Source organism: Sinohyriopsis cumingii, chromosome 3 (assembly GCF_028554795.1).
Source record: "Sinohyriopsis cumingii isolate HCF-2022 chromosome 3, ASM2855479v2, whole genome shotgun sequence".
Taxonomy (NCBI): domain Eukaryota; kingdom Metazoa; phylum Mollusca; class Bivalvia; order Unionida; family Unionidae; genus Sinohyriopsis; species Sinohyriopsis cumingii.
Window position 1 is genome coordinate 96524900 of NC_142963.1, and position 12939 is coordinate 96537838.

The 12939-nt window shown below is 35.7% G+C and overlaps 1 protein-coding gene across 4 annotated transcripts in view; it reads right to left on the bottom strand.

The window, feature by feature from the left end:
- Position 1: 1 nt before the first annotated feature.
- Positions 2 to 12939, bottom strand: part of LOC149803340 (high-affinity choline transporter 1-like) — a 160060-nt gene continuing 147122 nt past the window's right edge. For all 4 annotated transcript variants that reach the window (XM_089953038.1, XM_089953041.1, XM_089953039.1 and 1 more), the window contains exons 8-9: positions 10850 to 11073; positions 2 to 834 (exon numbers count right to left, since the gene is read on the bottom strand). In XM_089953038.1, the coding sequence (XP_089809164.1) occupies positions 157 to 834; positions 10850 to 11073 (902 nt within the window). In that variant the 3' untranslated portion in view covers positions 2 to 156. The remainder of the gene's footprint in view (positions 835 to 10849; positions 11074 to 12939) is intronic.

The window sequence follows — 12939 nt, forward strand, 5'->3', positions numbered from 1 at the left end:
CAGTAGTTTCAATTTCTATATTTTCAAAGAATTTCAGATGTTTATTGGCCTAGTGTAACTCTGATACATATACAAGTGAACATTTATTACAGCTATAACACTAATGACCAGTAATGACAAATTATACTCAATTACATATTCCTAGATTCACACGCCTCATTTTAACGGCTTTGTCTCTGGAGATGGGGTCATATCTTCTATATGCTTGATGGACACTTCTGGAGATGGGGTCATAGCTTCTATATGCTTGACGGTCATTTCATTTTTCATATTCACTAGATCATCTTCTGAAAATTTTAAAGCTGGATTAATCAACTGTCCATTATTTTCCTTAGTAGGTGTGAGAGCATGTATCTCAGCTGGTCCGTGGTCTTGAAGTGCGATAGCTTCATCAGGCGTGTTGACAACACACATGAAGACATCTCGTTTTGCATGTAGGATTCCATGCTCAAATAGGTACTTGGTCATATAAGAGACACCAATAATGGAAGTCATTGAGATCAACATACAGAGAGTTTTGTACGGAAACATCTGTGTCTGATTTTCCTCATTGTACCATGGGAACTTGATTACTGCCGGGATTTTCAGTGTCGGCTCACCACCAAGAATGCGGATTAAGAGTCCAAGGATATAACCGGCTAGAGATCCGTAGGTGTTGGACCAGGAAAGATAGATCACACAGACAAGTTGTGGAAAAAGGACGACATAGACAAGGTCAGAACAGAGATACCAAAGAGCGTATACCGATTCCACTAGTATGGCCATGACTGTTGCCATTGCTCCAACCCAAAATATGGAAATTCTCATCACCCATAAAATCTCTCTCTCTGAAGCCTGTTGATAAAGGTAAAGAGAAAAAACCCACAAACATTAGTAATATTAATGTAAAACAAACAAACATTCACAAGAACTGCATCATGTAACATTATGTAAAAATAATTATATGTCCAATGAGAAAGTTTGTTCTCAAGACAAATTAAATATTTTCCAAAATTAGCAAAGAATTTTAACTGATTCAGAAATTTTAATAATGAAATCATAAAACTTGGAAACTTGGATAGATCAGCAAGAAACTATTGCACAAAAATCTATTGAAATATTCTGAAAGGATTCAGATGGTATTTAGAATGAGATCTCTGTGTGTACATCTGTTTACACAAAAACAATTTCTGGAGTAAAATTTTGTTTCTTCAATACTACTTTCTTGATCATAATACCATAGAAGGCTTGCAAATCAGCTCTCCAACATTAACTTTTCACTATGAAAAAGTAGAATGGTGTCTGCTCACATAGGTAGGAGTCATACTAGAGTTATTTCCCATTGTATATAGAGGTTGACACCAAACCTAGTACAGTGGTACCTCGGGTTACGAACTTAATTCGTTCCAGAACTCGGTTCGTAACCCGAAACGTTCGTAACCCAAAACATTGAAATCAATGAAATAGAGACAATCCGTTTCAAGATGAAAGAATCGTTCTTTTTTATTAACATCCGGTCATTTACCTGACAAAACGCAAAGAATACGTGTACTTCATGTATTAAATAAAGAGAAAGAAAACAACCAAATAAATTAAATGTAAAATAAAAAAAGATTTAGTCCATCTTTCTTACCAAGAAAACAATCATGGGAAATTTGTCACTTTGTTTACTAACACTGTCTCCTGCAAGTTGCTTTTCATTGATCCAGATCAAGAGAAGATTTTCAACTTTCTCTAAAATTTGAGGTCTTTGCTTCTGCAGCTTAGTTACGCCTTTAGCCACATTGACTGATTTGAGTAACTCTTTGTTCTTTATGATGGTGGAGATAGTTGATTTTGCCATGCTGTACTCATTAGCGATGTCACACACACGAACGCCATTTTCATGTTTCATAATTATTTCTTTCTTTACCTCCACTGTTATACATTTCTGCTTCCTAGCAGCACCACTACCGTTCTTCGAACTCATAATTGATGGGGTTAACAAGGAAAATAATGAAAGAGATAAACTGAACACAGTGCCACTGCTAAGAAATCTTTTACTGCTGTGTAGTAAGGCCAATGAAAGCGAGGCTGTGCACGCGTGCAAAACTAGGCTACTAGGCTAGCGCTAAGCGATGTTAGTACTGCGTGGCCTTCGTTTGTACTGTACGCGATCGTTTGTCTCCAACGTTAAACCTTGCTCTCTCTCTCGCCTTCGTTCGTAACCCGAGACAAAAATTTTTCGAAGTTGTTGTTCGTAACCCGAATTGTTTGTGACCTGAGGCGTTCGTAACCCGAGGTACCACTGTACAATATATACAGTATATATAACATGATGTGAAGAGTCTGGCATGACACTAAATAATTAAGTAATTTTAAAATTCAAAGTATCAAGCCTGGAACACATGCACAGGCATCAGTGAAAACATAAACATATATAAAACATAAAATATGATCCTGCATTGAAAAATTCAGCCATGAAAACATTGCAAAATTACAGGAAAGCAGGCAGTATTTTATGTACTAGAACTGTTAAATTTTCTAAAGATTTCATCCATTTAAGACATTGATTATCAAAAGATGAAATGCTAGGAGCCTGCCTTATGTCAATGGGAATGTTATTCCATACCAGTTGACCAGTATATTGAAAACTTTTTTAAACAATTTCTTTTTTGGCCTTGGTATAATTTTTTCTTCTTATGGACCTTAAATTTGGAGTACCATCAGCATCTCTTTGGTGAAAGATATTGCTTAGATAGACAGGAATGTCTTTTCTGGATACTTTATACATCAATATGGCCTTTCTAAGAAATATTCTTGCATGTATTGTTAAAACCTTTATATTATTCACTGCATCCTGAAAATGTCTATACATTGATCTAGAATTAAATGGCAAGCCCCCTTTTGGAGTGTTAAAAGTGTTGTTATGTTTGAATTAGAGGTATTACCCCAAATACATTCCAGTAATCCAGATATGGCTGAATATAACTTTTATAAAAGATGACCCTATACTGAAAAGGAATGTATGTTTTGATTTTCCTCAGCAGCCAAAGATAATAATTAACCTTTTTTGAAATGTGTATAATGTGAATAGACCAAGTAAGATTGTTATCTATGAATACACCAAGAATTTTACCTTGAGAGGTGATATTGAGGCTCACATTGTCAAATAGAACCTGGAGTTTGTCGCTATCTAGCCTTGCTCATTTTTGTTTTGTAGGAACTAGTAGGGCTTTCATTTTTTTTGTGTTTATGATCATACTGTTTTCCTTGCACCATACTTAAGTCTGTTGAGAGCATCTTGTAAGTTATTTTCAAGTAACGTTTTGGTTTCACCAATCTCAGACAGTGTAGTATGATCTGTATAGAGGTCAGTGGAAGAAACTGAAGTTCCAATTTTAAGAGGTGAATCGTTGATAAATAGAATGAATAACAGAGGTCGAAGGAGAGAGCCTTGTGGTACTCCACAATTAATATTTTTGGAATGCATACTCTACCAGTAGGATGTAAATATCTGGAGGCTGGAAGGGTGTGTCCATGTTATGATTGGGTAAGCATTACAAAGAAACTGATTTTATACCAAAAAGATTGGTCTGTTCTTCAAATACATTATCTGATCGTAATACTAGAGGTGAAATGATAACCTGTGTCACATATCAGTACAATTTACAATACAGAGTCTGTGATATGAAACATTATCAATATACATATCAACTTGCTGGTCTTTTCATCTTTTGAATGTCTGAGAGTGGCAAGGTGGTGCCATTTCATATATGTTGGCATCTTGGTTGTATTTCCAATATGCAGAGACAGATACACATAGATATATCATCTGTTCATATTCTGATCTTTTGAAGTTAACTTCCAAAAAGACTACCTGTTAGTTGTCAGTTTCAGTTCAACCTCTTAGGCTTTTTTCAACCTGCTCCATTTGATCTGAATCAGGACTCATCTTGGTCAACATGCTCCATTTGATCTGAATCAGGACTCATCTTGGTCAACATGCTCTTTGTTTTGAACTGCATGAATGCTTTTCATGTTACATGTCTGCGGCATGATGCCCCAGTGCTAGACATCACTATAAACTGCCACACTGCAGACATCTTGGCCATATGACTGAAAAATTGTTAAAGCTACTTTAAAACTTCTAATCACACACACACACACACACTCACACATGCAAGAATGCTTTTAAAACATCTTATTTAATGTCATCACTTAAATTTGAAGAAATAGTGCAATATATTTGTGCAAGGAAAATCATATCTAGAACAAGTATGAGTGTGCAAGCGGAGATGACTAACAACCAACTCCATGACAATTAACTTATTCCATTATGTAAAACATCTGCTGCAGCCACTCAGTTCTGTTAGTGAAAAAGAACAATGACAATGCCCACGTGCCTTTTAGAAATTGCAGTTCCAAGCTGACTATAACTCATGCAGCAAGGAATCTACTTAATCACCAATTCTGTACTATTGTTTTAAAAATCATCTTCAGTTGCTGATTATATATGAGACTAAAATGAGAAATTCCAAAAAATGTCCTCTTATACGACTTAAGTACATATAGATGATCTAATTGCCACTTCTGCAAGAAAATGATCTGCTGCTTTGTATCTATTTGGACTGAGTTATAACGCAATGACTATGATGTGTCATGCTGCCAGGATTGAATCTAAAAGGATGAGCTCCCCTTGTCATCAAAATAACAGTGGAGTAGAATGCAAGGCAGGAGAAGAGGATATGGCTAGAGTTCAACATTTACCCAACACTTAAATATCCATATCTCTTCCTGCTCCACTCTTTCAGAGCTCTATTGAAATCAAATCTTTAAAAGATGTTGCTTCTAGTTTTATAAACATTAAATTGCTGATTGTTTCTCAGATCAATGTATTTCTTGTCTGTGTATGAATATTGTTCTGTGCTGAGAAGCTCCTTTCACAGTCTGGTATCTGAAGGGGCATATACACAGATAGCTTAAACCAGCATGGGGAAATAGTTTTTTATGATAGTTACATACAATTTTCCACAGCTCATTGATATTGTCTTTAGGATACACCTGCTCCAAGTAAGATTTTAACATAGACTCTACCAAGGTTTCACTTTCCTGAATCATTGTTTTACTGACACTGCCACAGTAATGGTACTGTAATAATAAGTCACGATGGTCCATCCTGTGGGTGTTTGATGCTAGTTAGTGATGGCATTTGGATGAGGCTGGATCCATAAAGATACTAGACCTACTTGGATCCATTACTGGGATCTGCTTCTTGGCTAGACTGCTCCGAGTCTGTAATAGAATTCTGTTGCTGAGATGAGACCCAGGATACCTTGAATATCATGTAGCCTTGATTTTATTTGGTACTGACAATGAGCAATCTGTATGTGATGGTCAAATTCAGTCTCGGTGGTACAGGGTACCATTGTGGTATCTTCCAGTCTCAGTGGTACAGGGCCACCATTTCCCTCATTTCATTATGCTGGGTTGGGTTGGTGAATGTGCATCCTTCTAAGACTGCATCAGATGAGGTTAAATCTGAGCTGGTGTGGACCACTGTCGATCTGCCTAACATGTGACAGAAAGTGTACATGGGCTGTCATACCTATTCTGTGTTATACCTGACAGCACCAATGAAAACATCTTTTTTTTCTGAGGAGGTGAAAAAGAGCTGAGGCTGTATATGACAACTAGGTTTCCTTAATCTTCTTTTCACCTGAGTACTCTCTGCTTCCATAAGGAAAATATTCAATGAGGTGGCTATGTTAATGATGTCCTCCTTTCTGATTGTGCATGTTTTTGCTTTCCATTTAGATCAGGGTCTCAAACAAATATAACCACAAGGACCGCATGAGAACTAGAACATTGGCCACATGACTGAAACCTTTTCACACAGCGAAAGTGGCTCGTATACAGGAAGCCAGTTGAAATGTTGGAAACAAGAAGTAAATGATGAAACAATCATATTTTTATAAAAACTGGCTAGCTGTGAAGAAAACTATTTGCATTATTAAGTATGGCCATTATGAGTCACATATCAAGCATGTCATATGAGTATCCTCTGCCAGTTTATATATGCACTGTGCACTTTGTCCTGCCCATTGCAGACACTTGTAAATACAGACAGCTAGTAGACAGCATCATGCTGCCTAATTTACTGAGAATTAGATTCTAGTGAACAATATAAATAACTATACGAGTTATCCACATAACCCTCTGGTCCATAATTACTGAGTCAGTCACCAAAAAGCATCACATGAAGACAACATGAAGTAGACAAGAATTTAAATAAATAGCTTAGAAATTGTCTGAATGACCTTTCTTGTCTATTAATTCTCAATGACTGCAAACATATCAAAGGCCAGTACACATTACTGAATGAACACAATAGTGACATAGCTGCCAACCCCCCACCCAGTACAAAAATACTGACTGCTTATGACAAAAATACTGATTTTCAGGAACGAATACTGATTTTAAATTTTTTAATGTATATGTAACTCTTTACAACATCTTCAACCATCAGCAAAGTTGGACAGTACCTTACTTAATTATTTAATGTCAAAGATGCAAGTGTTGCACTCTTGTAGCTTCTGAATGGGCATCCTGTTCCATTCATGTGCCCATTTAGTGCAATACACACTCAGACACAGCCTCTTTATATGAGCCTTTTCCACATATTTTTTTTCCAATCATTATCAATTCCAATGTACCATCTTTCAGTGATGATCTGAATTCTGTGTGATTTTCTTACTGAACTGTTTTCGTTCTAGCACACAAGTAATCCTTTGCGATTTCTGTCTGGAAATTTGTGCAAAATAAATCACAGCAACACTATTAACTGAAAGAGGAAGGTTCATTTCTACAAGAAATTTAATGAACCGAATTTCATTCGAACTACATCAGGGCTCTCTCTGGTATTTATATACAGCATAACTTCCGGCTGAGTTGTTAATGATGAAGTAGCAAGCTGATGTTTATTAGCTCTTTCATGATATTGTATGTCATGGATGCCTCCATGCCCAATAACAAAATCACATTACACAATTTGAAAAACATAAAGTTTTCTCATTTACTAGATGGTCTCCCAAATCTAAACAAGAAGGCACAATTGTCCTTCCAGTTGTGTTTTCTTATCTTTCCTGGAGAAAAATTCTGAATATTCTGCTTTCCATTTTGCCATGATTAGAAGCTGACTATTAAGAAGATGAGATATACATTGATAGCGGCAACTGTTTGCGAAATCTAACATGGCGGTTAATGACAGGCATGGTAGCCTCAATTTTGAATGAACCAATCATATTTTAGAACTCTATTCCTATACACATGCAATACATTTCTAACAGAAAATGGAATATGTGCCTATTTTAAACAGAAAATTGCAAGATTTTTTATTATTTTTTTAATTAAAAAATTTAATTTTAGCAAGAAAAACACACCCGTATTCAGGTCCAAAATATGGGACAAACGGGACACTTGGCAGTTATGTACTGACCATTGCAGGTTATAAAAAATTGTACCTATATGTGTATCATTAAAGTTCCTCTTTTAATCAAGTTAGAAAAACTTCATCTTAAAAAGAAAAGATTGAGGGACAGTTAGAAATATAAATGGAGTAAAGTTCCCACACAGTAATAAGGAAATATCACTTGAGACAAGATTCTTGTGAGGTCTTTAAAAGATCATGCTTCCTAGCATGAGTGGAAGCATCAACTGTAGTATGTATGGGATATGGTGACAATCCCTATATCCAAGGGAAGATCACTCTAGACCAGCTCCCACCCCTGTGGGCAGACAACTTTTGGCTTTGTTATAGCTAAAAGTTAAATTTGGGAGGGTTGGATTTGCTAGATGGTCATACTCCTGTGTGTGTGATTCAGTTTTTTAATGTAGCTTTAATAATTTTAGTCAAATCAATACAATGTCAAGTGCTGGGGCATCATGCTGCAGACATATAGTATCATGTTCCATCTTGGCACATTATCCTCACACCAGACCAACCAGTCCTAGCACTAACTTCTTAATGATGAGTGTCAAGCAAGGCCACCATCAGTACCATTTTTATTCTTTGGTATGACTTGGCTCAGGTTCAAACCTACGGCCCACATCCGAGGTGGACACTCTAACCACTTAAACCAACAGAGCGGTCTCATACTCCTATGGTGTTATGATCGAGTAATGTATTTGAAGAAGCAACTGTAAAAGCTGAAATATCTATATCAGATATTTTAGGATTCACAATAGTACCTGAGCTATTAAAACATGCTTTGTTTAATGAGTGATGGTTTCTTGTTGATATATTATAGAAGTGTGTGCCCACCCCCAAATCATACAAATTACCCATACTGCATGTTATTTGTTGCACATTCTGTATCCAGAACAGTAAAGGCTAAGAATTTCAAATCTGGTGAAGTAATTGGTTGCAAAACATGATTTGAAAGCTGTAATTAGTTTATTATAAACATGATGTCACCTATGTTCAAGACAGACTTTGACAAATAAGAAAATAAACAGCATTCTTCTTTCTCTTATCTGTGTTATAATTTTTGTCTTAAAACTGATAGTTAGTTGTAAGAACACAACTCAGAAACAACAAGGTATATAAAATTAATTCCCATATCTAGACACATGCAGCTACTTTACTGTGACTGTGTTGTAATGTTTCCATGCAGGTAAACTTCACCAAAATGTTCTCTAGAACATAACACAAGCACTTCATTCATCTTTTAACATCATCAGTAATGTTATTTATACCAAGATTTATTGCTAACTAACAAGTCAATAAAATCAGAAGGAATCTTAAGTTCATAGAGTTGTTTATTTTTTAAATGAATTTATGAACAACCTCAATACACCACTCCCTCGATAACTTGCGCCCTGATAACTCGCAAACCCGCTTATAACACGATGTTAGGCATTTATCCCATTATTTTAACCCGAAAATACCCAAAATTATTATCCCTATTTGTTGAACTTGAAAAAATCGCGATCAAAATTGGTAAAGGAAACTTTGATGTATCGATCGTTTTATCATTGAAAACGGTAGATAAAACCTGGAAATTTTAATCAACACTATGAAATATCAAATTTAAAAATAACTCATACAATTTTCTACATTTTCTTTCCAAACGACATTCCTAGTACATCGCAATAAACGATATGTAAGGAAATTTCGATCAATGAAAATGTCACTTACGATGAGTGTTGGCAATACTTTAATAAATAAATACAAATTAAATAATTTTTTTATCAATTGAAATTTGTGTTCTAGTTCCATCTTTTAGTTCCTTTTAAGTGTAATCGTCATAAGTGCAATGTGTCCTCTTGTAATTAAATGTAAAATGCGTCAATCTACCATAACAGCTATGTCCGCGAGCGTTTCTCTGAGAACCTAATTAAGTGCCAACCGTGTTTTGATAACTGACTTGCGGAAGTATTTGTTGTATTGTTGCACTTAATTAAAAACTGGCCTCCTTTATATTATCACGTTAATTATGTCTTTTGAATAAAAAAGGAGGTGGAATAAAAGAAAAGTTAAAAGGCACAAAAATCGGACCAACTTAAAATCTAGCGGCCTTGGTCGTATGTCGGGTGAACTCACTTCATTTGATCAATCGAACACTGTAATAAATGTTATGTGTATGTAACAGAAACTACCTTAAATTAACCTACTCTTTTATAAATGTGCTCAAAGATAACAAGACAGCAAAGTGAAAAGAATACTTCGTAAAATAAAGAGCTTGATTTCACAGATATGGACCATTGTGGGCAAGCGAGTTTCAGAGAATTCTTGCACTGTCATTTAGAGATATCTTCAGGGATGATAAGAAATTTCATTATTACTTCCAATGAAATCATGACATTAACATTGTACCAATTGAACAATAAAAAATTGAGTTTCGGCGTAGACGTGTCACAAAATAAATGTCGTGTGTTTTTAAAAAAAAAAAAGGAATCTTGTTTGGTGGTGTATCAACAGTTAGTCTAGTTCCCATATCGTGGACTACCGATTTAGCAAGATACTACAAAATACCACTACGGGAACCAGACTCATCAAGAAAACAAAAAGCAGTGACATAATACACAGATTTTTTGCGTACACATGATGGTGGTTCAAACCAGTTGGAACGATCTTTCATATCTTGGATATTTTGAGAGAAAAAAATGTTATTTAAACAGAATAACGAACAACTTCATTAGAAAAAGCACATTATTAAAAATTATTATCGACGTGATTGTAAAATGAGGATTCGGTCATTAAACAGCCCAGTTCCCTAATGCCCCCTCCCCTGGTTTTCTTGATGTCAAAGCGATTTTTTTATTTTTGGAGGTCCCTCGGTAACTCGCACCTCGCTTATAGTGCGGTCTATGTTTGTGGACCCCGTTGTGCACGAGTTATCGAGGGAGAAGTGTATTACAATAAATTTATTTCACTTATACCAGCCTCTTTTGGGACTCTTTATATTGAAGTAAAATTTACCTCACTTATACCAGACTCTTTTAGGACTCTATATTAAAGTAAAAATTACCTCACTTATACCAGACTCTTTTGGGACTCTATATTAAAGTAAAATTTACCTCACTTATACCAGACTCTTTTGAGACTCTATACAGTAAAATTTACCTCACTTATATCAGACTCTTTTAGGACTCTATATTAAAGTAAAATTTACCTCACTTATACCAGACTCTTTTGGGACTCTATAAAGTAAAATTTACTTCACTTGACAGTGTTTGGGCCACAAACTCTGGACCGTTAATAATGGTGGGCTCTTAGAGAGGTCTGATTTGTATCTGAATGGTTGTATTGGAATGTGGCCAATCAGTAAAAGATGCAGGTCTACAGAAGGGCAGGTTTAAGGAAATGTATTTCAATGGAACACATTACCTTTTGTCTGAATATCAACTTGTAGACATTCCTGGCAAACATGCAACTAGCAGATAGGATGGAAGAGTCAGCAGAAGACATTACTGCAGCTGAAACTGCCCCAAGACCACAGAATGCAACAGCTGTAGGGGTCAGGTACTGGAGAACCAAGGGCAGAATCAGACTGTATTGTGATGAGGGAATGGGTACCTTGCCGATCTGTGCATATTCAGTTCTGTTCCAGTCTGAAATTTGGAACAAACATTATAAGATATGGGTGTCAGGGTAATCACTTATAAGGACATACTTTTGGTATCTAGTGACTGTGCTAGTGAAGTATCTTTCAGTTTGAAATTTACAACATAAATTACAAGAGATGAAGGAAATTGAATATAGAAAAACAATGTGGTGGTTGAAAGTACAGATGTCAAGAGACGCATTAATTCCCACTCCTGCAGTTGGAACAGTCTTTCCAGCAATCTTTTTTTGTGAAAAAGTATGGCTACATTTAAAAAAAGCACATAAAAAGAAGTGAAAAATAAGGATTCTTTAAGAAAAATAAGAAGAAATTGATGGAAATTACTGAAAAATAAATAATCTTCCTAAACTTGAACAAAAGCATGGTTTTGTTCACATACTAGCTATCATTTTGGTCCAGGTTGCTACTATCTATCTCCTTAAGCACCCAGCTCCACATTGCACAGACCATATCTAAATTCTCCTTGCTATGTCCTTTCATGCAAGCACCCAGCTCCACATTACACAGACCATATCTAAATTCTCCTTGCTATGTCCATTCATGCAAGCACCCAGCTCCACATTACACAGACCATATCTAAATTCTCCTTGCTATGTCCATTCATGCAAGCACCCAGCTCCACATTGCACAGACCATATCTAAATTCTCCTTGCTATGTCTGTTCATGCAAGCACCCAGCTCCACACTGCACAGACCATATCTAAATTCTCCTTGCTATGTCCGTTCATGCAAGCACCCAGCTCCACATTACACAGACCATATCTAAATTCTCCTTGCTATGTCCATTCATGCAAGCACCCAGCTCCACATTGCACAGACCATATCTAAATTCTCCTTGCTATGTCCATTCATGCAAGCACCCAGCTCCACACTACACAGACCATATCTAAATTCTCCTTGCTATGTCCGTTCATGCAGAATGCAATTGATTTTCCCAAAATTTTGAAAGAAGTATGATTAGAAGGGCCATTTTAGAAACCAGAGGGAAAAAAGTAGGAAATGGGAAAAACCAGAGCTGCTGGAAAGACTGTAGGAAGGACATGCACCTGCCAATGGTCAAAATGGATACAAGGATATATTACAGGGTACAGTGGTTTGGAAACCAAATCTGTGGTAAACAAGAGTATTTGTAAATTGTCTTGTAACATGTGACAAAGAATCTATTTATTAACAGCGACTAATGGTCATATATTTTTGCTTTCATTATCAGTTCCTAACCATGATCATTATCTATACAATACTGAATGTAAAAGTTAACTAATGACCAAAGATCTTAAAACGTTCCCATTTTATAGTATGTCAGAATGTACCATATATCCTACTTAATTCCATTTATTTTGGGCAGTAGTTTCAAAATTTATTTTGGTCATGACCTCATTGCCAGACTGACTGTATATAAATTTGTATATACATTCTTGTTATTATTAAGATTAAATATATATAAATAAATAAATAATACAATATGCATGCACAGAAAAGCAAATTACCTATCTACATCATGTGGCCATCTTTGGTAAAATGTAAATGAAAACTAAGAATGGTGAGTCATTTTTTTCATGCAACAAGAGTCCATCAAAAAGACTGTTGCTCTACTGTATGCAAAGAATTTCCAGAAATTCAAGACAAACTTATTTCTCTCGCACTTTAACTGCAAAGTTTTGAAACCATCTTTGATATTCTGAAGTGATAACAAGATTTTCAAATTGGCTACTGTGGTGGACATACTGGATATCAGCTTGGCACCATTTTCATCTAGGATCAAATGGACATCACAAGAAGTCTTTTCCTGAAAACCCCATATTGATAAAGACTTTTTATTTAAGAAGAAGTAACAATAACAAAATATTTAAGA